The sequence below is a fragment of the Etheostoma spectabile genome, chromosome 1, assembly GCF_008692095.1.
Source record: "Etheostoma spectabile isolate EspeVRDwgs_2016 chromosome 1, UIUC_Espe_1.0, whole genome shotgun sequence".
Taxonomy (NCBI): Eukaryota; Metazoa; Chordata; class Actinopteri; order Perciformes; family Percidae; genus Etheostoma; species Etheostoma spectabile.
This window is the reverse complement of record NC_045733.1, coordinates 21,530,733-21,556,156: the sequence shown is the minus strand read 5'-3', so window position 1 is coordinate 21,556,156 and position 25,424 is coordinate 21,530,733. Positions and strand designations below refer to the sequence as shown.

Genomic DNA, 25,424 nt, shown 5'->3' with positions numbered 1-25,424 from the left:
ATAAACAGAGAACAGCTCTTTTGATTTTCTTTCTTTCCGAGTAGCGGTCTCCAACATTAAACCAGGACTGGACTTGCTGTGCTCCAAACATATTGCACATCCATCTCATTAGGTGAGGTTAAGTTCAAATTGAAGTAATGAGTAAATTACTGTAGAATAATGTCATGGCTGTTGTGTTATTTTTTTGTTGTCAATATGCTCGTGTTTGGATTCGCCTATATTGCGTGCACGGTTGCGCGCAATGTTTATATACGTTTATAGTGGGGGGGGTCGCAAGTCACTTGCACCGTTACTTTGGGGGTCGTGGGCTGAAAGTTTTGGGAACCCCTGATGTAATTTATTTGGGTCGTCCCAAGACCCAGATAAGCCATGGCCCTCGGGTTCTAGTCCAGAGGGGTAGGCAACACATTTGGGTCCAGCCAGACCACCGTGTGTTTACAGCGTGTGCCACATGAATGCCATGGTGTGTGTGTGTGTGTGTGTGTGTGTGTGTGTGTGTGTGTGTGTGTGTATACGTATATACATTTATATATACTGTATATGTATATTGGGTGGCAGTAGCTTAGTCAAGAGGATCGCTGGTTCAAGTCCCCAATACAGACAGTATGGTGGTGGCCTGGTCGCTGGAGGGGTGGCAGTCACCTCCTGAGCAAGGCACCAACTGCTCGACTTTCCATGGGCAGCCCCCCCCCCCCACCCCCCCCCACCACACCACACACACACACAACACACTCTGACATCTCTCCATTTAGTGAGCATATGTGTAATTCAGGCCTGTGTGTAATAACAACAGAGTGTATATTGTAATTTCCCCTTGCGGGATTAATTAGGTATACATTATTATTATTATTATTATTATTATTATTATTACCTGGAGTGGATGAAGCGCATGAGCTCTCCCTGCATAGCTCCAGAGTGCACATTGTGCGACAGAGGTGTACAATGGTGTGAAACAGAGAGTAGCAGTATGTTGTCCATAGGTCAAATTTGACCCGTTTTCAGTTAAAAAAAACAAGATTTTGTCACAGCAATGGGCCGTTGAAATAAGCACAACATTAAACATATCAAAAAACCTTGGAAATAACATTAAAAAAAAGCTCCCACAACATTGAAGAAAGTGACAAAAATGTTGGAAAAAGCGATAATAATGTTGACCAAAATTGTTTTTTTCATGGTTGACGGGAAGACAACACTAGTGTTTAAGAACGTGAATGATGAACCAGCTGATCAACTAATCAATTACTCAACTCATTGTTGCAGCTCTAAATGCAAATCTTTTGGTCTTTATTTAAATAAATATGATGAAGGAAACAGACATTGGCAGGGCTGTTATTTTAATGCGTCTGAGGGGGGGTTAACACTAAGTGGAAAAAGTCTGGTTTAGCCTATTATAACATTCCATGTCCTCAAAATAGCATTTTCTTCTGAAACATGTGCAGTATTAATAGCTAGTTACGTTTGCCTACATTCTTGTTATTAGTCTCTGTCAGTGCATCATTGCTGAAAGAAAAGTGAGTGAATAATGAATGAGTGTGCATGCAGATGGCAGCACCCTGCTGACATAATCTCTTCACACATTTGCTGCTGCGATACTGTCCACACATCCGCATCCTGGTTTACTTCCATGTCAAATGCTTCGAGCACGATGCAGGGGAACCAAGTCATACTGTAGGCCGCCGTCTTCATGCACCAGGTCACTCAACCCTTTGCACTCTACATCTCTCTGTCTTGCTTTTTTTATTTCTCCTGAGGTCATTGGCTTACTCTCAAAGTGCTCCATTAAAGCTTCAGTACGTAACCTATTTTTTTATGGTGCATGATCACTGAATGCTTGTGTCAACTGGATGCAACGACTGTGGTGTTGTCATCACTTAGAATTCCTCATGGGGGGGGAGACAGAAACTACGCACTATGGGCCCTACATTAACGATCTAAGTGCATGGCGTGAAGCACCAAGCGCAGGTGCGTTTAGGGCGTGTCCAAATCAACATTTGCTAGTTTGGGTTGTACTTAGTGTCTTCATTAATTTATAGATGTGTTCTAGGCGTAACATGCAATCCAACAATCAGTGTGTCATCTCCCATTCCCTTTAAAAGCCAGGCGCGTTTGGCCCTTCGCGCATGGAGGGAACACACCTCCCTGTAAGACCAGCACGCCCGTGGGCGCAAAGATGGACGCGAGTGGATTTGTTATTAAAATGACGTGGGCGCTGGACAGGACATTAACATCTGCATCGGTCTTAAACCAGCAATCACACTTGTGTCGGGTGCACTACAGGGCCGTACAGCTTCAAATGCAGATTTTCCCGTTTTTGTGTAGAAGTTTGTCATTTTCAGAACTGATTGCTGCTCATGGGCTTTGTGCAACTTAGGACTTCACGACATGAGGAACATATGTCATTGCCTTTATTTTGACTGATAATGCGATTGCGATATGATCCACAACATTGGAGGGAATTACGTTTTTTTGTTTTTTGTTCCCAGTTTCATTGAAAAATAGTGAAATGAAATAAATGTAACTAATCATAGTGTGATTTTTGCAAGGATCTGTACAAAAATATTTTTTTCATCAGTCTGCAGGATAGGATATGTGAGTTGGGACGTCTATGCAGCACAGCGATACTTAATTCCAAATGGTTTGACACATGTTTGCTTTACCAAATACAGTATTGCGTCCCCTTTGCATTTTGGATAAAACTGCGTGTAATTGTGCAGCCCTGGTGTGACGGTCAGGCCCCAAACAGTCTGAGAAACAGAATAGACCCTCTTGAAAAAAGTAAAAAAAAGAAAAGAAATGTTAGATTTATTCAATGCAGCTCATCCTCCAAGTTTCAATTTTGTTCTCCAGGGGAAAGAAGAGGAAGTTGTAAGTGGCTAAGAGAATGCTGCATTAATCGTCTGCCAGCTCCTGTAAAGCCACTGATCCGCATGGAGGGAAAAAAAATGCTCAAAGATTACACACACACAAGCAGACATTTTCTTTGCCAGTTTGCATTTTGTCACAACAAATTGCTTTACCGGAACATGTGATTCTCTTTGAAGTCCCAACATCCCCAACCCCCCCAACAAACGAAAAAGACGAGCTTGATCTATCACAAAGGTCAAGTGTTTGCTTTGTTGGGGGGGATGAGATGAAACAAACTATTGTCATGGAGGGTTTTAATAGGGCGCATCACCCTCACCAAAGACCATTTGATTTTATTGCTTTTTGTGTTACCCTGTAACGCCGAGCTTTAGGCTGAGAGAATGATTACAGTCTGGGAGATTGTAATCCTTCCAGATATACTGGCTAACAGAAGGCTGGAGGCTCAATAATGCCTCTTACATGATCATAACGATGTTCGAAATAATGGAAAATCTGTACATAAGCCTCACTAAACAATAAGCCAAATAATTAGACTTTGAAACGTAGTTTGTTTGCAGGACGTACAGGGTTGCAGTTAACACTCATTAATTAAGCTGGAAGCAGAAAATTGTTTGAGTTTTTGATTTGAAAAAATGACTTCAATGATGTAACCTCTTGATGTAACCAAGTATAACTGCCAATTATTTTTCTGACAATCAACTAATTGATTAATTGACAAATGGCTTTGGCTCTAAATGCAAATAGTGTCTTTTGCTCATTATTTAGGTAAGGTAACAAAAATCGGTGAGTAACAAAAACAGAAGCGTTTTATTAACTAACTATTTTGTACATATTTCAATACTTGTTCAGAAAATAGGTCAGCCAACACATACAGATCTTTACACTTGAATTACCAATAAATTATACTTATCTTAGCCTACAACTTTCATTCTTCCCTCCCTCCATTCATAACAATGCAATATTTAATATTTAATACTTTTGATACACCAATAACTGTGCAATTTCACAACGGTGTAATATTATTTTCATAATGCGTACACAAACCATACTTATCTTTCTAATTTATATTATTATTTTATATATAATTCTATTTTTTACTATTTAGATATGTATATAGTTGTCTGTGGAACTGTGCACCTAATCCCCCCCCCCCCCCCCCCCCTTTTCTTTAACATTACTTATATTTTTATTTTATTCCATTTATTCCTTCTTAATGACACCGGACAGGGGTTGCGTCAGTGTTTTGCACGGGTATTGCACATGTGTTTAATGACAATAAAGGCATCCTGTTGTCTTTTATTCTATTCTTTCTATTCTGTTCCTGTCTCTATTTCTTTAACTTTCTGTTTCTAAGACTGGTAAGAAAAGTTGCTCCCAAAAAGAATGAAAGGTGTAGTTAGTGAAGGTGGGGGTCTATAGTGTAGAAGTGGCCGCAGTAATAGCAGACTGAGCGCAGACTTTCTCCTGACCGCCGCCGAACAATCTCTCAATCGACCCCTCTGATTAGAATCCCTATCCATCCACCCCCCCCCCATCCCCTGCAGTGGGACCAGACTGAACCAGTCTGAGTCGAAAGCACTCGGGGCGAGTGCTCTGGTGGGCTGCCATGTCCTCTGCACTCAGTAGACAAACAAGCCCTTAGCTGTACTTAATGCATCCAACCAACAACATTTCAGGTGCACTCCGTGAAATCCTCCCTCAGTATTGCTCCTCTCAGGAGCCTGCGCTCTGTCGTTTTCTACCTGACTGATCACAAATAAAAAGCAATGTGACATCTGGCAGTCGCCATGCCTGTCTGACACAAACTGCTATTTTCATAGTATAGCTGTGACTGTATTTAACTCCAAAGTATTGATACTGTCACAGGCATTGCCATAAATCTGCACTGGATTTTAAACGCAATCTTTGTTTTTCTATTTCTTCTTCTTTTTTTTTTCTTTATGGTTAAGGGCAATTGTAATGGAATTCTGTAAAGCTCATTGCTTACTGCAGACTTCCAGATGTTGTTTTAGCACAGCTGACACACTGCATATGGTAATACAAGCAGTCATGTAAAGGGAATGGAAATTTGATGTCAAGAAGGTACATTATGCACGACTTGATATTTAGCTGTTCATGATTTACTTTGAACTCTCGAGGAAAATCACATTCTTGGTAAAAAAAAAAAAGGCCAACCTGAATACAACATAGAGTGGTGTGAGTTCTACATCTGTGGTCCTCCTAGTGGAATTGCTGACCAGATAACAAGCAGGAATGTCACAGAGGCATTTTGTTCTCTGCAGGAAAAAAATAAATAAAATGGAACATTTGTTCTGGATGAGTTCACCTCTTCTCCCTCCAACGTGCACAGGCGCTCTGTCTCCACACTCGCACTCTGACGGAGATAAAACCCAGCACCTACCTGGTGCTGACCATCAGTGACTATCAGTGACTATCTAGTGACTACTACTATCTACTACTACTACTAGTGACTATCAGACTATCAGTACCTGACGGCTGATAGTAGTAACAAGAAATTCAAGTACAGCAGTGACGACAATTCGTTGTAGTTCATTCAGACAGTATCAGTATCGCCAATGATAACTACCTTGTTAGCCGGGTCCTGAATGGGCGCATGTGGGAAGCAATTGGTTCCATCGAGAGACCTGATGTCACGCCATGCTTCCTGAAGCTGACGCCGGCGGCTCGCTGGCCCAAAGTCGCAAGGCTGGTAGGCAGGCGCTAGGGGGGAGCGAGACAACCTCCATTCAACTCAAAACAAGTCATGTAGCCATTCTGATGTTGCCAAAGCTGTTTGGTTAATCCAATCCAATCCACTTTAATTATAGAGCAGGATTTTCACAAACACAAGGTTTCCAAAGTGCTGCACAAGAGATAATACAGAATAAATAGATAACACAATAAAAGCACAATAAAAAATAAGTTAAGGTAAATTAAGCCAACAAAAACTGGATGTTCCCCTTTAAGATGAAGACTATGTCATAGTAACGAATGTTTGTGATGCTTTGTTACTGCATAATAACTGCAGATAAACTATTATTGCATATGTAGTTGCTGAAAGCTTTTACACATGCTCTCCAATGGTCTGGTGCATCTTTCCAAAAGAAAATCCTTTGACACACATTGTGTGACGGAAAAGAAAAATCACCGGTAGTTAGCATGAGCAATGATAGCCACCGGCGCTAAAGAGGCTAAAGGATTACCACCCACAGAAACGCAAGCAGAGAAGATGTCCCGGACACACTGTTTGATTGACAGGTGATGCAGAGCGGAGACACCGCATCAATGCACCAAAGGACCAGAAACGAGCGGGGAAAAAATGAATCATGATCTCACTGATTACAGCTTATGGTTATCACTGTTTTTATGCATGCAACAGCTCTGGTCACACATAATGCATTTTGATTAGCTTATTAAGATATGTTAGCCTATTGTTTTGTATAGAGGTTAAATATATTTGGATGTCTGTTGTAAGGAGTCTTTATTCTTTTCTTATATTTGGCACAAAGGACCTCCCTGCCATGTTTAACCGTGACTGAGGTCAGCCCCTTTGAAGGACTGTGAAAAACAAAGCGACGCCGCAACGAGACGATGCGCACACACCGAGACGCGTGCGCACACATTTGCACAGATCCTCGCATCACACTCAGGAAAACCATGCACGTACAGTGTATCGCCGGATATCATTTTTTTTTCTTTGCTTTTAATTCTTTTCGCATCACGTTGTCGGTTTGAGTGACAGGTGGCAGAACATTTCAGGGTCTGTCTCCGCGCGCTTCCACGTGAGGCTGTCAGAGTTTGACTGGGATCCACTCAGTTTGCAGGAGAGAGGCTGCTCCCAGGTGGTTTGCTGCTGTCTGCCTGTCTTGAAAGTGCGCTGCGTCTGCAGGGCAAAAGGAGAAAGAAGGGGGTGGGATGGCGGGGGGGGGGGGGTCCTCATGGACCTCTCCCAGCCCGGCGTCTAGAGGATTTTACACCATTTCATCTCAAAAATGGAAATGTCACGGCTCGGTACATCTCCCCAACAATTGGAAATCTGGGCCAGTGGTTTATTTATTTAATTTCCCATCATTCTTGTATGAGCAGACACCCTCCTTCACATAAATTGTTGTTATTGTGACTTTGTCTTTGGCTTTCTGTCGTGCTCTCTCTTTTTTCCATCCCTCTGTATCCCCCCCTTCCTTCCTCCCTCTCTCTTCTATCTCTCATAGAGACACTGTAGGGTTCCTGCCAACAGGTCTGCGCTGATAGGCATGAGCAGATCCACTGTGAGATGTTACAAGACCCAGGGTTAGGAAGGAAGGGAGACAGGGTGAGCGGGGGCGCCTGGTGGCCGAGGGATGTCTGTGTGGGGACGGGGGTGCAAAGATATGGATGGGGGGGTTAGATTAGGAAGAGCTAGAGACCCGGCTGGGTGGAAAATAAAAGTGACAAAAAAACTTCTGGCTGTTGAGTGAGTAAGAGGGGGTGAGATTGTGAGAGATGATGTGAGAGTGAGACAGAGAGAGAGATAGGAACAGAGACCAGGAGTCCCGGAGGGGTGGTGCGGTGCACGGTGTATTTAGCTCACTTGAATCAATGCGGCCCAGTGTTTTTAGATGAGTAGGATGTTTATGACAGTCACGCATAATGACATATGAAACGTGTGAAAACCAAAGATGACCCATAATGACAGATTCTGTTTTTAGTCAGTTTTGTGTGGGCTTGTCCCAAGAATTGGCGCTGTGCGAGTTGCAACATGAAAGAGCGATTTCACAGCTTCAAGTAGCAATGAAAAAAATTCCCTTTTATGTGTATTCCAATTTCCTACTCGCTGCTGGAGGTTTTTTTTTTTGGGGGGGGGGGGGTTAGGTCTGGCATCTCTATTCTTATCAACGATTCACCAATGTATCTTTTGCAACAGTTCTTGATTAATGTTGAAAATGTGCGGCTTCGTTGACTGGGACCAAAAAGTGGGTAGTGGCTTGAAAAGCAAACCCAATCATTTAACTAAAGGTCAGACAAGGTCCAACATAAGAGGCCGGTCATTGGTTCATCTTCATTAGATCCATAACACCCCCCCACCAAACTCCCCCATTGGGTGACACAATGCTGTCCTAACTCATTAATGCAAAGCCTTTGGGGGCCATTGGGTGTTGACAGAGGGTTAACAACACACAATCAGGGTTAGCAACACTCCATCTCTTGCCTAACACATACTAACGGTCTCTTTTGCAGGAGGGAGGTGTCGCTGTGATTGTGGGGGAGGGCTTCTTGAAACCTAATTAGGCTGTAATGCCCCCTGATGCTCATGTGAAGGCCGCAATTATTCCTTAGAAAACTATTGATTTCCAACTGTTTTTTTTGCTGTGCATTCATCTACAAATATCTTTTGATGGATAGCAACATTAGCCACAACACCCAAGGGGTTGCAAACGATGCTGCAGTGGTGGGAAGCTAAGGAGTTTTTGGCTCAAATTTCTGATGAGGGGGGCGCCTGGGTAGCTCACCTGGTGGAGCGTGCGCCCCATTTACAAAGGCTCAGTCCTCGGGTTCAAATCTGTCCTGCAGCCCTTCATTGCTGAATGGTATTTCCTCCTATCAAACAAAGGTCCAAAATGCTAAAATTATCCTTAAAAAAATTAAAATTCTGACGATTGACTGTGTTTTCAGATACTTCATCGATCGGCACACGGACCTGGAGAGACAGTTCAACATCAACGTGGACGATGGGAAGATCACACTGGCCAAACCGCTGGACCGGGAGACGGACATGTGGCACAACATCACAGTAACGGCCACAGAAGTCAGTAAGTAACCTCTCCTACCTCTGCTCTGACCCCCCGATGTGAACACCGCTCCTGGTGAATTGTAATGTCCTATTTTGGAAATCAGCATACCATTAGGCATTCATTGGCACGCAGGGTTTAAAAACTGAGAACTGCAGGAAGACACGTACAAGATCTCCTTCTCCTGAGCCACTTCTTGGGTTCTCTCCGTCAAAGGAATCACTGACCTGATACACACAATCCTCTGTTCAACAGTACAGCGCTTTGTAAGCCAACGTTTTTTTAATCGCTCTGATAGTATGGCACAAACAATTAGCATTTGAATCCACAGAGGCATTAAATACGTTAATTTGCTGAGTTTTGATTGAATTAAACAGCTCAGTAGTCAATTCGTGGAAGTGCAAGAACATTAAGACGTATCAAATAAACAGTTTTAAAGACATGCTCCAGAGTGGATTGCTCCAACGCCAGCATCCATTGCAGATTAAAGAACATCTGCGAACTGAAAAAAACTCACTGACTGCGTAGAAAATCTTGCCGGCAGAGCTACAAACAGCTCAAACCATATGTATGGCTGTATTTGCATACAGATTGTTTCAGGGGGGCTGTATGTTGTGATAAAGCTTAATGTAGCCCTTAAAGCTATTGGAATAGAAATGTACACAGCTTGTAACTTTTTTTGTCCCTGTCCTCTTCCGCCCTATCTCCCTCTCCACTCCGTCTCATCTTCTTTTCTTTTCTTAATCAAAGGAAACACACATTAATTGTCAGAATAAACGAAAGCCCAAACGTTGTCATAATGTCTTGGCCATGCGGCGCAGACAAAATCCCACCATCGTAGCGGGCCCGTTGGAGGAAGTGAACGTGTCTCATTCGATAAGCCGGTTGCCTTGTCATTCCTCGCACCCATACATTTAAAGTGTGTTTTCATGCCTCTTGGCAAAGTAACTGTGGCTCGAGATAGTGGCATCTCTGAGACCACCTAATGGGAATTTGCCAAAATAAATATGGCAGTTTTGCTATTCTTCACGGATGGGAGGGAAGCCGGTGTCCTCTCTGGCGTGACGAGGAAGAGATGTGTTCCCAGTTCTATCCCAATGCCATTTGCCACCCAAACGGAGGCGCGTTCTGCTGCCTCGCACCAGTTGACATCTGACTAATCAGAGTCTTTTCCCTGTGTGCTGCTGGAGGAAAGTCACTTTTGTGTGTGTGTTGGGGGGGGGGAGGGGTATTCCTTTCTCCCTCTCTCTCTCTGCCCTAATCCATCTATCACTGTCTATCAAACTGTCAATTTCCACTCTCCTCACTGCTTACCTCTTTTTCAACTTATCTCCCAGCCTGTCTGCTGGCCTTGGTTTTCTGGGGCATCCTGTCCACTGCTCAATGTTAAGGTTTATTTTAAATAAACCAGCAGGAAGACTTTAAGGATTTTAAGATTTATTTATTTTATTGGGACATTGCACATTAATCATAATTTTGTAAATGCGCCAGTGGTATCTAGATGCCAAATTTTCAACAGTAGAAATAATAAAGACTAAAACACAAACATTTGTCTGGAAAAGTACCAATTATAGTGAGATATTTTAAAGAAGAACTACCACAAATCCTCTCGCAAATGAACCATTGAATTCAAATGCATTTCATTACACAGGATTCAGGATGTTGCTGCTACAGCTCCATGTGGTCTGGTTTGACCAGTCGCTGCTAGCATTAGCTAATGTTAGCAAACTTTAGATAGAGGCACTTCTACTGACTCTGAGTGCATTTGCTGACCTTGGGACTCTTTTTCTGCATGTGCTCCTGCTACACTACATTTAAACATTTATATTAAACATATTTTAAAGGAGGATCTTGGGTAATGAAGGCAAATTCAATTTGCCATCAGGATGTACAGTGGCTTGAATAAGTTTACACCCCCATCCTACAGTAAAAATATAAACCAACATCTTTTGGAAATTGATCTTAATGCCTAATTTCAAAACATTTAAGAAAATCCAACCTTTTAAGGACACCGATTTTTCTTTGGGAATAAATAATTTATTGTAAATTAAAAATGTAAAAATACAGGGGGCATACGTGTACACCCCCCTATGTTAAATTCCCATAGAGGCAGGCAGATGTTTATTTTTCATGGATCAGGATACTATGCACCTTGGCCTTTCCCTTGCCCCCCCCCCCATCATCACCACATACCCTTCATCATACCTAGAGATTGGAATGGTGTTATTTCAGTTAGCTTAACATCTGGTTTGATTTGCATTGAGAGCTGATTTTTTGGAAAGTACCTCATGCCAATCTCTATGTATGGTAAAGGCTATGTGATGATGTGTGTGTGTGTGTGTGTATGGTGGTGGGGGGGTATATATTCCAAAGGCCAACAGATCTTTATCATGATGCATAGTATCCTGATCCATCCAGCCTTTGGAAATGAAAATGTGCCTGACTCTATGAGAATTTAACATAGGGGGGTGTATTCTTATGCCCCCTGTATTGTAAGGAAGAAAATTTATTTATTGACAATAAATTGGTGAAGAAAATTGGTGTCCTTAAAAGGTTGCATTTTCCTTTTTTTTTAAATGAAGGCATTAAGATCAATTTCCAAAAGATGGTGTTGTATTGATCTTTTTAATCAACTTTAGCATGGTTGTGTAAGTAATTACAGTGGCCGCTGTTCAGCAAAACATAGCCTCACTTTAAAACCAAACAGTTCTCAAGATTACTTTAATTTAAAACCCAATTTGATTAAAGGAAAATAAAACCCTTAAGAGTCTTCATTTGCAATTAGAGGCCTCACAGCTCGGGAAATCTCAGGGTTTTGACCGAGCATCAAGACAACCCGTTTTTTTTACTCGTTCTTCTGAGGATGTGACAGCAGGGAAACCGCATCCATCAATCAATCAATCAATCAATCAATAAATAGAAGAGAAAACAGAAACATACCAGTGGCATTAGCCACAGTGACACAGACCTCTTGGGACAACATTAATACATAATTGCTTTAAAAGTTGGCATTTGCTACTAATTATTAAATACTAGCGTTCACAGGGACTCTCAAAAGGGACAGTCAATTACCAGTGATGAATAATTCCAATCAGAATCTAATCTAATTAAATTGCCTTTTATTGTCTTTTTTTCGACTTTAGTTACCAATGACTCATTAATATGCATGTTTTAACCCTCATGTTTTAAACATTGCAGTGTACAGGGGATTTTCAAAAGCACTTTGAATGGGATTTTCTTTTCTTCTTCTTTTTTTTTTTTCTGTTGCCTCGAATCCTGCTTTGCATTGCTTATTCCGGCTAAAATGTAGATTGATGTGGCTTATCATGTTTCCTCCCATCAGCTCAGGAAATGAAGGCAGAAATAAAGATGGAAAATAAAGGAAATTAAGACTAGGTCACAGAATTTACCTGGGATTTCACACGGAACATTGTTTGTTTTTTTTCCGTCCAGTTTCATATTTTGCTCATTGTCTTTTCTTATTTATCTCCTCTCTTCTCCTCTTGTCTTTTCTATCTATCTACTATCTATCTACCTCTTTATTTCACACTGTATATTAGGAAACCACAGTCAGATATCGAGGGCGATTGTGGCCATCAGAGTAATGGACATTAACGACAACGCTCCGGAATTTGCCACCGAATACGAGGCCTTTCTGTGTGAAAATGGAAAACCTGGACAGGTAAGGAAAGAAGTGGCTCATTCATCAAAGCAGTGATCTATCTTTCTTTCTCTCTCGCTTTCTTTCTTTCTGTCTCTCACTCCCCCCCCCCCCCTCGTAATGATTGGTCACAGTGAATTATAGCCTATTTATTTCCCTGGGAAACTACAGAGGTGGGAGTGCGGTCCTTTTTTCCCCTCTCCCTTGACACAGTGTGCATGGAGCAGAGGGGAAATGAAGCAGTCAGGATTGATCAGAGGGGATCATAATTCAAGACTGTCTTTCATGTCCTCCTCCAGATGGCACAATGCTTCCTCCAGCCAAAAACAATCTGGACAAGTACTTAGCATTCTCCTTCTCATCAATCGACCTCATTCAGGGGACCTGTATACGTACAATGGGGAGCTATATTGAAAGGAGAGGGGAAAAAAAGGCAAACCGTCCTGCGGGGCCTGAATTCTAATTTCCAATCAATCATAAAGACATACAGCACGATAAGACCTATGATGACAGATTAACAGATAGAGCCAGGAGCCTGAAAGTGTGCCAGACTAGACAGGACCTCATTGATAATAATCTCAAACTCCAGGAATGAATAGGGCATATATTTCATCAGGTGTGATCCAGCCAGTATTAGACTGAGGCAATCTGCGGTGGAAAAAAAAACAGAGTAATGAATAAGCGGCCTCCTTTAATGCATGTGTCAAACTCGAGGCTCCCGGGCCTAATCCAGCCCCTCGCAAATTTTGACCCGGCTTGCATATCCATTTAGATACCCAATACATTTTGGCCCGGTCTAGATGTGCGCCAAACCCAAAAAACTGGGAAGCTGTTTTTCTATCTGTAATCACGCGTTACTCAAGGCAGAATCTGGAAAATTTGCCGACTTTGAGGCTTTAAAAGTTCCCACGCATCCAGTGAGTTTGCATATTAGAAGTTGTGAAACAGGTTGTTGTGAGTCGGGTAGCCTAATTTTAAAAATGCAATCAGAATTGAGTGTTTTGCTTGATTTGCTCTATGATGGCTAAGGAACTTTCTCGCTGACTTTTTTAGGGCTTTGTGTCAACCAAACTTCATGTATGGAAGCAATATGGGGGGGCAGTAGCTCAGTCTGTTGGGAGTTGGGTTGGAGGGTTGCTGGTTCAAGTCCACATGCGGACCAAAGTATGGTGGTGGACTGGTAGCTTGAGAGGCGCCAGTTCACCTCCTGGGCACTGCCAAGGTGTTATTGAGCAAGGCACCTAACACCCAACTGCTTGGGGCACCTTTACATGGGTAGCCCCCCCCCCCCACTCTGACATCTCTCCATTAGTGCATGTATAGGTACTGAGCATGTGAGTGTAATTCAGGCCTGTGTGTAGTGTGTGTAATAACAACAGAGTGTAAAAATGTAATTTCCCCTTGTGGGACTAATAAAGGATACATTATCATTATTATTGTATTATTATTATTATAATTAAATGAGACACGCAATAAAACCATCACAGATATTTGACCTTTTCAGAATAAATAAAAACATGTCAACAAATTACAGTACACATATCTGGTCCTTGATGTGATTCTCTTTTTCCAGTGTGGCCCTTAGTGAAGTTGAGTTGGACACCATATGAATAACTTTGAGCCCTCCGTTGTAAAACTTTGTGTCTGTCTGTTTTCAACACAGGTGATCCAGACCATAAGCGCGGTGGACAAAGACGACCCAATCCAGGGACACTACTTTGACTACCGTCTGGTCCCGGAGATGCTCAACAACCCCAATTTCACCATCAAAAACAACCAAGGTGAGTAACAAAAAGAAAATCCCAGCAAAGTAAGTCTTCATCTGGCAGAATCTCCAATAGCTTTCCAGTCTAATCTCTGAACCGTGGCGCGTTAGCCGTACTCAAGATGAAATCTGGTGAATCAGTGTAGCTCACAATTAGCAGATGTGAAATTGTCTGGACACCAGCTTCTTTTTACTCACGAGTGCGTTTTGAGGGAAACTAAATGAATGAGATCCAAATGGCTTTTCCTGGTAGTCTTGCAGCTCAATGTAGGATGACTTCCGATGAGCTGTTGCAGCAGATGGTGCAAATTTATTTGCTAAATACTCTGATTGGTTTATTTGCCGTTTTTTTTTTCTTTCTCTTTCCTTATTCTCGTTGCTCTTCTCCTGCCTCTCCTCCATAACTGGCTCTGAACAGGCTGTGTTCATGATGACATTGTGTAATGTTTTCAGCTCGGGGCGAATCATCTTCATATGGTACTAGCCTTCTGCTTCGATGCAGAGGCTGCAGGCTAACTCACTGCAACCTCCCTCTGATGGAGGAAAGAGTCCATAAAAATCAGGTCATCAAATAGAGTCGGCACTTTTTTAAAGGAATAATAAAACCTTTTACTTTTGAAGAGTATCAGACAGGAAAACGAGATGCCAGCGTAATAATTGCAGACAACTCAAAAATAGCATTGGCTAAGTACATGCATACCTCTCTTGACATATTGAGAAATAACTAAAGGAGCAAAATTCATATTTTTCCTGTGTCACATTGCCCTGTCAGGAAATGGAAAGTCAAAAATGAAGGTCTGTTTAACCCGGCACAGACTTCCAGCAAAATACTCAGTCTTAACTGCGGATCAACCTCTACGTGTATAGAAACGCAAGTTCCTGAGCCCTTTTGGTAAGAAGAGATTTAATAGTTTCTTCAGATGATGTAACAGATAAAACCCCCTCTAGAAATGTTCCACCACTATAAGCATTTTTTTCTCTCCCTTGCCTGAAACCACAGCAAATATGTGTTGAGATGCAGCTCTCTAAATATTACATACTGCACCAACCACTTGCCTATAGTATTGTTAATCCCGAACAGAGGAACAGCAACATCTCCCCCAGCACTTCAGCGACTATTTCTATCTGAATCGGCAGCTGTGGGAGACACTTGAGTGAAGAGCGTCAGGCTCCTGTGAGCCCCTGTGTGCTGCCTTTGTTTGCAATGATGAGTCTAATTGTAGGGATTGCACAGTGAAGAGGTTAGGGGCTGCCCACTCTGAGCAAGATGGCCAAGGTTCTGACCAGCTGTATACAAGATATCGAGCATCCTACTATCAGAATTGAGACAACGTACATTTGAAGTTCTGGCCATACTGAAATTTGGCCTGTTTTCAGAATCTTACGAATTGTGTTACGATATTGCCTCTTCTTCTTACACATGTAAAGGTCAACGCAGCAAAATTTACCCTGGCTCAGTTCAATCCATCAGGGGTTTAGCAGATACAGCCTAACTTGGCCTGTTATGAACAGTACCCTGTGGTGGCCAATGTTAGAAAACTGAATAGCGTTAAAACTGAGAGTCCGAGACTTATAGGTCATACTGTAACTGAACTGCGACTCCTCTCTACCCATGCTAATCTCATACCATGTTTATCCTTTAGCGTTATCCAATAACTGTCACTTATGGCCACAGTGGCTGCCGTTTAGTAAAAGTTGCATAGACTGATTTGGAAGGCCAACTGAAATAAAACTGCGTCATGTTTTCCTCTGTTAGAGTGTAATTTGTACCCAAAAAGGGGAAATTAATATTTAGCAATTCTTAGTTTTATGACTGAAATGCAGACTGTAAACCAAATAATTTCAAAAAATATATCTATCTATGTAGACAGAGAATTATTTTTCCATGAAGCTGTTCAAAGTATTGCATTTTTAGCTTACTAGTGCAGTGCCTGTTCAAAACGTGGAATGGACTGATTGCTTGGCCTTCTGTGCTGCTGCTTTTAGCTTTCTCTGGAACTATAGTTCTTGAAAGTAACTTACAGAATGCTTAGTTTCATTGACATTTATTCATATTTAATGCTGTCCAAACTGCTCCAAATCCCAAAAGTTCACTGGGTACCCAGAAATACCTGACCAATGGTGAAGTAGATTGGATGAATGGTTCTCAAGATATTAAAGACAACAGACGGACACACACAGACACACACACACACACACAGAATGCTTTATAGTTAGATTACAGTGGGATTAGGCAGTATGTGTCATTGTTTAATTATAGGTTTGACTGTTACACTAACTAATAGCTAGTTGTGACACAAAAAGCCCAAACCAGCTGTGGCTTTGTGGTTGTCTCCTTCTCCTCCTACAATCATGGAGATGTGTCTTTTGTTGCACATCGGCTTGCTGAACCAGCTACCAGAAAAACATCCACCAAGGGAAAAGTGCTTGCTAATGATTGCTGATTTGCAGACTAATTAGCTAGTCAGCTGAAGCACACTGAACAGCGTAAAAATATACCTGCAATTTGTCAGCGGCCATCAGTTAAGATGGTAATTGTTGCAGTAATTTTTCTTTAATTCCACTGCCAACACAACAATGTTCGTAGCTTGTAAGCTACATTTCCCATGGCAGGTTTGCTATTATTGTGTACTGTTGGTGCCCATGCCGGACCACATGTCAATCACCACGCTCATCCACATAGAGGGTGGAGGCTAAAAGAGCAAAAACCTACAGTACAGTACAGTAAAATTAGTACATGTTTTTTTTTTTTTTTTCATGTCATGTCACCTCTGGGGCTCCGTAGTAAAACAATTTCAAAATATGTTTGACAGGTATTTTTGAATGCAAAAAAATAATACATTTTATGTTTTCAATTGGACTTTAACTAAGTATATAATTATACTTAATTAAGTATAAGTACATGTGGGTTGAACGTGTTATTATTAGGTAAGTAGGGACCAATTATTTCATCTCTGTGTTGCATCCACATGGACTACAACATCATTTGTATATAAAATTACATATTACACATACACAAATGCACACACTAACAAAAAAAAACGTATGTAGTGAAAAAACCATACATACTTTGCATTCCCCTGTAGGTCTAACATTGCCTCTTCTGCTTCTTTCAATCCTTTGGTATTATGATACCATAAAAACATTCAAGTCCTAATTATTAAAACCATTCTAACTCCCAACTAATCACATACTTGTTCTTGGTCAGTGGCTCTCAGCGTCAGACAGCGACACATCAGGCACCCTTAAGCAATTGTATGGGCCGCCCCGGGCTAAACCCCAGCTCGACCGCGGCACTGGGACATACATGACGTAGCATGAACCCTCATGTCCTCGGGTCAAATTATACCCATTTTCAAAAGGTTTCTACATCAGAAATGTGGGTTTCTTTCAACCAAATTGTCGAAAGAAATAACGTGGATGGTTCGGTACAACGCTCTTAACAAGTAAATTAAATGATCAGCTCACTACTTTCATTGAATTTGAGTGTTTTAGTCAATTTTATAGCATTTAGAAAAATATTTACAACAGAACATCAGAAAAAGTGCAAAAGATTGGAAAAAATATTTTAAAAAGTGACAAAAAAGTGACTAAAACGTTGAAAACATTTCCAAAACATCGGGAAAAGCAACAAAAAGTTTCAAAAAAGAGGACCAAAACTTTGAATAAAGTTTAAATTTTTACAAAGAAAAGTAAAGATGCATGGTCGACGGGAAGACAACACAAAAGTTAAGAGCAACAACGGCAGCTAGTAGTATGAAACTCCACTAAAGGACGTCGGTTGGAGAGGTGGATAGGTCACACAACAGAGAACTTTCAACCAGGAGACCGGGGTTTGTGTCCTGTTCCGGTCCCCTGTGTCACTCAAACGTACATCTTTAACACTCACCTAAGATCTTTTCCTAAACCTAACTAAATTATTTTATCCTGCACATTGAAAAATGACGCAAAGGAGTGAAAAAAAGACACCAAATGACACAGGACTTGTATCCAGGAAAACTGGGTTTGTGAAACGTTGTTGTCCCATATGTCACTTAAACATCTTTAACCCCACCCACATTCTTTTCTTAAACCCTAACTAAGTGGTTTTACCCAAAAATGACACCTACGGGGCACCCAGAGTGTTAACAAGTGACGCCAAGTGGTGCGGACCTAGCGTCAGTTCTTGACTCCTTGGGAGTGAGAATGTGTTGACTGATTCGGCACGCTGAATGTGTTGTGTGTATAATCTTAAGAGACTTCAGAAGTGCAAAAAGTTTTTTGGTGGCACTTTTGCTGTCACTGCTGTCATTTGGAACCTCCCACATATTAAGTTATTTATGGCTAAAAATGAATTCTAATGAGCTTTAGCTTTTGTTATGGTGATGATTAATATTTCAATGTACACCGTCTCTTTCATCAGAATCCATCAGTCGCTGCATGAAACACGTTTAATGTGCCCTGTTATATGTAAAGGTAATAAAAACAGCAGTCTTGGAACTCCAGTGGGTTCACTACTTTCTTTAAAGGTTATCTTCACAACTGCCTTTCTCTTTGAGTAGCAGGCTGGTTCTGGGGATGGGCTGACGGGCAGGACGTTTTTAGTTCTATTTTTACCATCAATAGTTGCCAAGAAAGTGAAAATGACCTGTGTATGAGGACAAGCCCTGATGGTTTACTACAGTATAGTAGATACTTGCATACACTACATGCACTGCTGAATGAGCCAAATGAAATAGGACATCTTAGTGCTCACAAAGCAGAGTGTACCACTTTGTGACAGCCCTCACAAGAAAATAAATCTGAGCATATGTTCACATCAATTACAGATTGTGCAAAGCAAATAATTCTATCATGAAGCATTCCAGCGTTTCATTAAGTTGGCTCAGTCAATGTGATGTTTCAACATGGCCCGTCTCTCGTATAGCGTATATATCACCAGATCTATTTCCCCCTCCCACTTAAGTGCACCCTCAAGCAGAGAGGCAAAGGTTAGACTATGAGATATCTTGTACGTTTTCCATAAGATCAGCAGGAGTAGATTCGTATGGGAATGCGAGTGTTTGATAATGTGGGCAGGGTAAGGAGAGCCAGCTAATGAGCAGACAGCTTCACAGAAGTGTCATCAAAGAGCAGCCGGCACCTTTCTGGGTCGACATGTGCCATCTTCTAAGCTGGTGTCGCCTGCCGTGGTCCCTTCATTTCCTCAGCTTTCAAAGGGGGACAGAAAAGTCGAGCTCGCCTTCCTTCAGAATTCCCAAATTGGACTGTTGAGAGAAAGGAAGGTGGCTGAAATACATCTACGGCATTGGAATGGGAGAGTGCTAGAAAGCCCGGTGACGATTGATGTGAAATTAGTTTACCCTCACGCTGCACTGATCTTCACACGATTTAATAATAGAAATTCAGTCTGTTGCTACCATGAATAATAATGGGTTTTTCACACATTCTAACAAAAAAAAATATTATCTCTGGCTTTACCTCTCTCTGACAGACAATTCAATCAGTGTCCTGGCCAAGCACGATACCTTCCGACGACAGAAACAGGAGATGTACTTCCTGCCAATCATTGTGACGGACAATGGGAATCCACCGATGAGCAGCACCAACACCTTGACCATCCGGGTCTGTGGGTGCAGCAAGGACGGCATTGTCCAGTCCTGTAACGTGGAGGCCTACGTCTTACCTATTGGGCTTAGTATGGGAGCTCTCATTGCCATCCTGGCCTGCATTATACTGCTGTTAGGTGAGGTGTTTCTTTTTTACAGTGTCACATTATTACCCATTATATATCACCCATTATTACCATTTGGACTTTTAACAGATGTAGATGAAAACTGTCATAATCCTTGATGATTAGTTTGTACTAACAGAAGATTCACTCAAAGCTTGACCTAGACTTCTTCTTTCCCTCTTCCTTTCTTTCCACCTGTCTTTCTGACAGTAATAGTAGTTCTATTTGTGACCCTGAGGAGACACAAGAATGAGCCTCTCATTATAAAGGATGACGAAGATGTGAGGGAGAATATTATCCGTTACGATGACGAAGGAGGTGGCGAGGAGGACACGGAGGCCTTCGACATTGCGACTCTGCAGAACCCGGATGGCATCAATGGTTATCTGCCCCGCAAAGACATCAAGCCCGACCTGCAGTTCATGCCCCGAGCGGGACAGCACTCTGGCCCGAACGGCGTGGACGTGGACGAATTCATCAATGTACGGCTCCACGAGGCAGACAATGATCCCACAGCACCGCCTTACGACTCTATCCAGATCTATGGATACGAGGGCAGGGGATCCATTGCCGGTTCCCTCAGCTCCTTGGAGACGGCGTCGTCAGACTCGGACCAGAACTATGACTATCTCAGGGAGTGGGGCCCACGCTTCAGAAGACTTGGGGAGCTCTACTCTCTGGGCGAGAGCGACCGCGAGACCTGACCTTTGGTCCGTTAGACAAAAAGACCTTTTCCAATTTCTTTCCTGTCCACATACTTGTGTATTAAACGCTAGGGAGTTCGCTGGCTTTTAGAAACAGGTGTTTAAAAAAAACAAAAAAAAACAGTTAATAACTTGGGAGGCCACCTTTTTTATTCTTCTTAGAATGAGGTTTAGCAGTCGTCATCCACTACGTCAAGCGCATTGTAATTGTTGAGCCAAACAATGTCTTTATTAGGAGATCTATGATTCTTGTGGAGTGTAACTTAGATTCCGTTGTGGAGTGTCTAGCAGTATTTTGGGTGTTAGTGATTTGCTATGACTGCCACTAGCAGATAAACCCTGGGATTGGTGGTAGTTGCCCGGTGGAAGGAAATTACGGATATTATTGGGTTCCCTGAAGCTTCAGGAGACAATCCATGCTCCATGGACAACAAGCTGGGCCTCAGAAGCTGCAGAGAGACTCTTATTTCATGTCTGCCGAAGCCACCCATCTGATGGGTGATCTGAAACAAGATGACAAGGAAAAAGCAATATATGGTCTACATTAAAATGATGAATGTATGTATGATTTGAAAAAAAAGCATAAGACAAACCAGTATTGGCTTTAAGATGAATTTGTTATTATTTGATATGTTCTCTGGTGGCCACATTTATAAACTATCTAAAGCCCGGAAAGGCTTGCTTTATACAACTCTTTGTATTTACACGCTACAGGTGTGGATCGCAAGTGTTACTAGCCTATAAAAGACTGACGTGGAGACAAAAAAGAGAAATGTAGAAACTCTGAGGCCTTCTTTTTACAGAAGCAACATTAAATACAATTGTAATCTACTGTTTTTTGACAAGATATGTGTTGATTCTTCATTCTTGTTCTATGAGTTTTTGTATTTTCTGTTCTTTTAAATCACGTTTTCCTGTGCTGACAATTTATAGTGAGTGTGTTTAGATTATTTCACATTCAACTGTTTTTTCCAACCACTTGAATACTATTTCATAACAGCCAAACCATATCATGGATTTATTGCAGTTGATAATATAGATTAGATGTAAGCAAAGCAAACTCAAGCTCTAAGTTACTGTAAGAATACAGATGATCAAATTAATTGGGACTGCAGGAATGAGACCTTTCTGACACATGCTAATTCTCTGTAACATATATCTCATAACATATTCTGAGGTACAGCCAGTGAGCGTCTGAGCACAATAGTCCAATTGATACCTGAGTATGTGACTATCTCCAAACGTCAAATCTCATTTAGGAAACGCAGGTTGCAATTAGCCCAAGACAAATGAAGACACAAATCTAGACTTTGTGCATATTGTGCTTACACTGTATGATATCAATAAAAAAATGACTTGTACTGTACATAGAGTTACTGCTGACGTCATTAGCTTTCAATGAGGTGGTAGGTTTGTCTCTGCACGTTAGCTCTTGCACATAATGAGAATTTCAACGGCACTACAGCTGCGTGCATACTCAGTTCGTACTGATACAGTATTATGGCAGTTCTCGGTAGACTAAACAATATATATGGAATAGTCCTACATGCAGATCATATTTTGTACTGTGCTTTAATGCTTATAAATGTGTATGTTCAATTATTTACTCCCTGTACTGTAATCTAAGATACCCTGTATTGTTTCCTACTTTGTGAAATATATTTTTATAAATATTGCTGAATGGGTGTGGTTTTTCTTACACAGATGAGAAGTTATGGACAATCAAAAGTCACAGATAGAATATTAATACTGTTAAAGAGGCACCTGGCCAATTTTACACAAGCATCAGTTTATTTGTTGACAGGAGTATAGTCTCACGTTGGCAGACCTACACATACAAACACCACACACATTCTGGGATAGGAGGAAAAAAACCTTCTAAGTGGTTTGTATTTCTTTAAACCAATCAGATCCGTCTTGGGCGACGCTAAGCAACGGTGGCAATGCAAAATGCTCTCGGGAAGAAACTAGTTCTGGTGGAACATTTGCACCCTGCAAAAATAAACACCTGCTCCCACAATACAATAAAATGTACTATTAAAATTAGCTGGATACATGGGTAAAAATCATCTGCTTTTACCAGTGTATTCGGCTTGTGTACTTCGTTCATAGTAATCTCCGCCAATTGGGCCCAAAATAGAATAAATGACGTAAATATTTTCTTTGTAAATCTTTACAATCATTCCCCGAAAGAACCAAGCCTGCCTTAGTGCACGATTCAAATTAAGAATTGGCAGAAGAGGGGGTGGGCAAAGCTTGTCAGGCCTAACCTGGCAATGTACTTCAGTTGATCCAGACTATGAGGAGTAGCACTCATGTCTACAATGTCTTCTCTGGTTCTGGAAGGAGACGTCAAAGTGATAACGTCAGGGATGTATCGGTTTGGCCTTGGAGACTACAAATTTCAAAATTTTGGTTTTACATTTTTGAAAGACAGACATGTAGGGAGTGACAAAATATGCTATTTGTTGCATTGTGTAAATGTTGGTTCCAGATATGTTGGCGATGGACCCATAAAACATGGGAGAAAACATCAGAATACCTTGGTCTCTGCTGCTTGGATTTTTACATATTTAAATCTGTGTATTGCAACGTTAAGGTACTACAATACTACTGTAAAATGTCTTCAGTAGTATCTATTTCTAAAAAAAGCTGTTAGCAGTTTACCCTGTCATGGGTCTGTTCCTTTCCGAAGCAGTTTGACTGAAAGGGGATACACCTAAAACGTAAATTGCAGCATTTTATCACAAAATAGCTCCTGGAAAGCCTTGAACATCACTGAATAATATTTCCAACAATAGAATCCTAAAGCAAAAAGCACAACTGGAGCCATTGTCAAAACAACAGAACGGCTGTGCTGAATCTCTAAAAATGCTTCTGGCCGGCTTATGCATCATCAAACAGTGTCATACAGACAAAATAAACCCAGAAGGCTAACATTATATTTCGCAGACTGTTCCTCACTTAGTCACGTAGCATATTCTGGCCTTGCGCTCCTTGAATGCTATAAAAGTCTGTTTCACTGTTTGCTGTTGATGTTGAAAGCAAAAATGGACTTTTAACCCACTTGACTCAACATTCTATTATTACAGCTTTAGACTGATCCTGCACCCCAAAACAGCAGCAGGGGTAGGAAAACACATCAACAAGGAGAAAAGAAGAAAAAAAATAGTAAAATGCTTATCGTCTCCGACTGCCAGCAGTTTTTTTTTCCCTCGGCATGAAAAAGCCTCTGATGTTAAAGGCAACCTTTCATCCCTAAACGTTGCCATTTTGCTTGCTCAGAAAACGTACTGTCTTAAGAATGTGCTTTATCAGTTTGACATTACCAAGTCGTGACAATTTAACTCTTAGACTGATGTAGCCAACAGTGATGTGCAAATAACTTCAGGATTGAACATTACGCGGCCCTGGCACAGTGATTGGAACGCAGCAGTCCTTTTAAAAATGGTCGCAGTGTATCAGAGGGCAAGAGGATAAAATCAACAAGCTGTATATGTGGTGTGTCATCATCCAAGACATTCTAGTATATCACACTAAACATTAAGACATAATCAGATTAGCATAACCTAATCTGCTGTCTATCATTATCTATGTCTTATCAAAAGGGGACAAAAATAAGACTTGAAGAACCATGTGTATTAATCCTGATTTATCATTCCTATCTCAGAGAGTATGTACCCAGGGAGATAAAAGTTTTGCATGAGAAAGGGCATTACATTAATTAGTCTTGGATCTAAACTGTGGTGTTGTGTTACAGTAATACTCGTTTGCTCATAAAAATAAATAACGGGCGAAGGAGATTAGATGTAATGCAATTTCCCATCTCTTGCCTTTTTTTTGTTGAAGTTTTTATTTCCTTTAGTCTTCATCCTTTCTTTCTTTTATTTATTTATTTTTTGCATTGTCTCCTCTTTGTTAATCTTGTTGAAAGATTAGACGTCTCTGTTCAGCTTTATCTGATATTACGGTTTCTCATAAATGACAAAAGCTCTTGATCGTATCAATTACCGGCTGTGCCTCGCTGAAGTCAAAGGCACAAAATCACACAAATCCACTCGCACATACGCCTATATATAGAGCTTGCAGTACACACTCGGGCATACACACACACATACAATGAAGACAGTACAACTACTTGATGATGTCCTAAAATATTGATAAAAACAGTATGGATTCTACTCACAGAGCTTAGATTGGCTACATTGGTTGTAAAAAAATCTGAAATATCAGATGTCTTCTCATTTGATTCCACGTTGCAACATCCATCTATCTTTTCCAAACTTTCCAAAGTGGTGTTGGTGTTTCAGATGCCTTTGCCCTCTAGGACTGGAAGTGATGTCAAACCTGAAGGCTGCTGTCTCTACGCACCTGATCCATTAGTCCAAAAATATCCGCCATGGAACACGTTTTAGCGACTGATATCTCCTGCTAAATGATAGCACAAATTGTTTTTCCAGAATGTGCAACCCCGGCAGGTCAGCAGACTCATTTGTAGTCAATCTTCATGCACCCCCACTGCCGTGTATGGCTGCGAGTCTGACAGAGGTTGCCTAACTAAACAGTAAATCAAATTATCTTCTCACTTTTGTCACATAATGGAAGTGTCCCTCGGGTGACAACCTTGCACTTGTTGTTCCCTGCTGATATGCGCCAGATTTTATAAGACAGGCCTGTGGCTCCGGCCCGCGTGATGTAGAAACTGTAATTACTGTTGCCTGGCAGAGATGCCCTCAATTACAAACAAACTTTGGTGAATACAAATTAAGAAAGCCACTTTCTGTTGTGGATTTTTAAAAATCAAGGGATTTGGGATATCATTGGTTGGTTTGTCGCACCCCATGTTTTGTTTTTCTTCATATTTACCAGTGTAGTGTTTTAATGGTCATGTTATTTTGATCTATTGATTCATCAACCTGGACGCGACCGGAACCAGCCCACAGGAAAT

The 25,424-nt window shown here is 41.3% G+C and overlaps 1 protein-coding gene across 2 annotated transcripts in view; it reads left to right on the top strand.

Moving 5' to 3' along the window:
* The window catches only part of cdh8 (cadherin 8), a 119,305-nt gene extending 97,477 nt beyond the window's left edge, over nt 1-21,828 (top strand). The window contains exons 8-12 of one of the 2 annotated variants that reach the window (XM_032515383.1): nt 8,518-8,654; nt 12,194-12,315; nt 13,958-14,075; nt 19,533-19,784; nt 19,983-21,828. In XM_032515383.1, coding sequence (XP_032371274.1) covers nt 8,518-8,654; nt 12,194-12,315; nt 13,958-14,075; nt 19,533-19,784; nt 19,983-20,476 — 1,123 coding nt within the window. In that variant the 3' untranslated portion in view covers nt 20,477-21,828. The remainder of the gene's footprint in view (nt 1-8,517; nt 8,655-12,193; nt 12,316-13,957; nt 14,076-19,532; nt 19,785-19,982) is intronic. The other variant, XM_032515392.1, reaches the window with a different exon arrangement.
* Nucleotides 21,829-25,424: the final 3,596 nt, after the last annotated feature.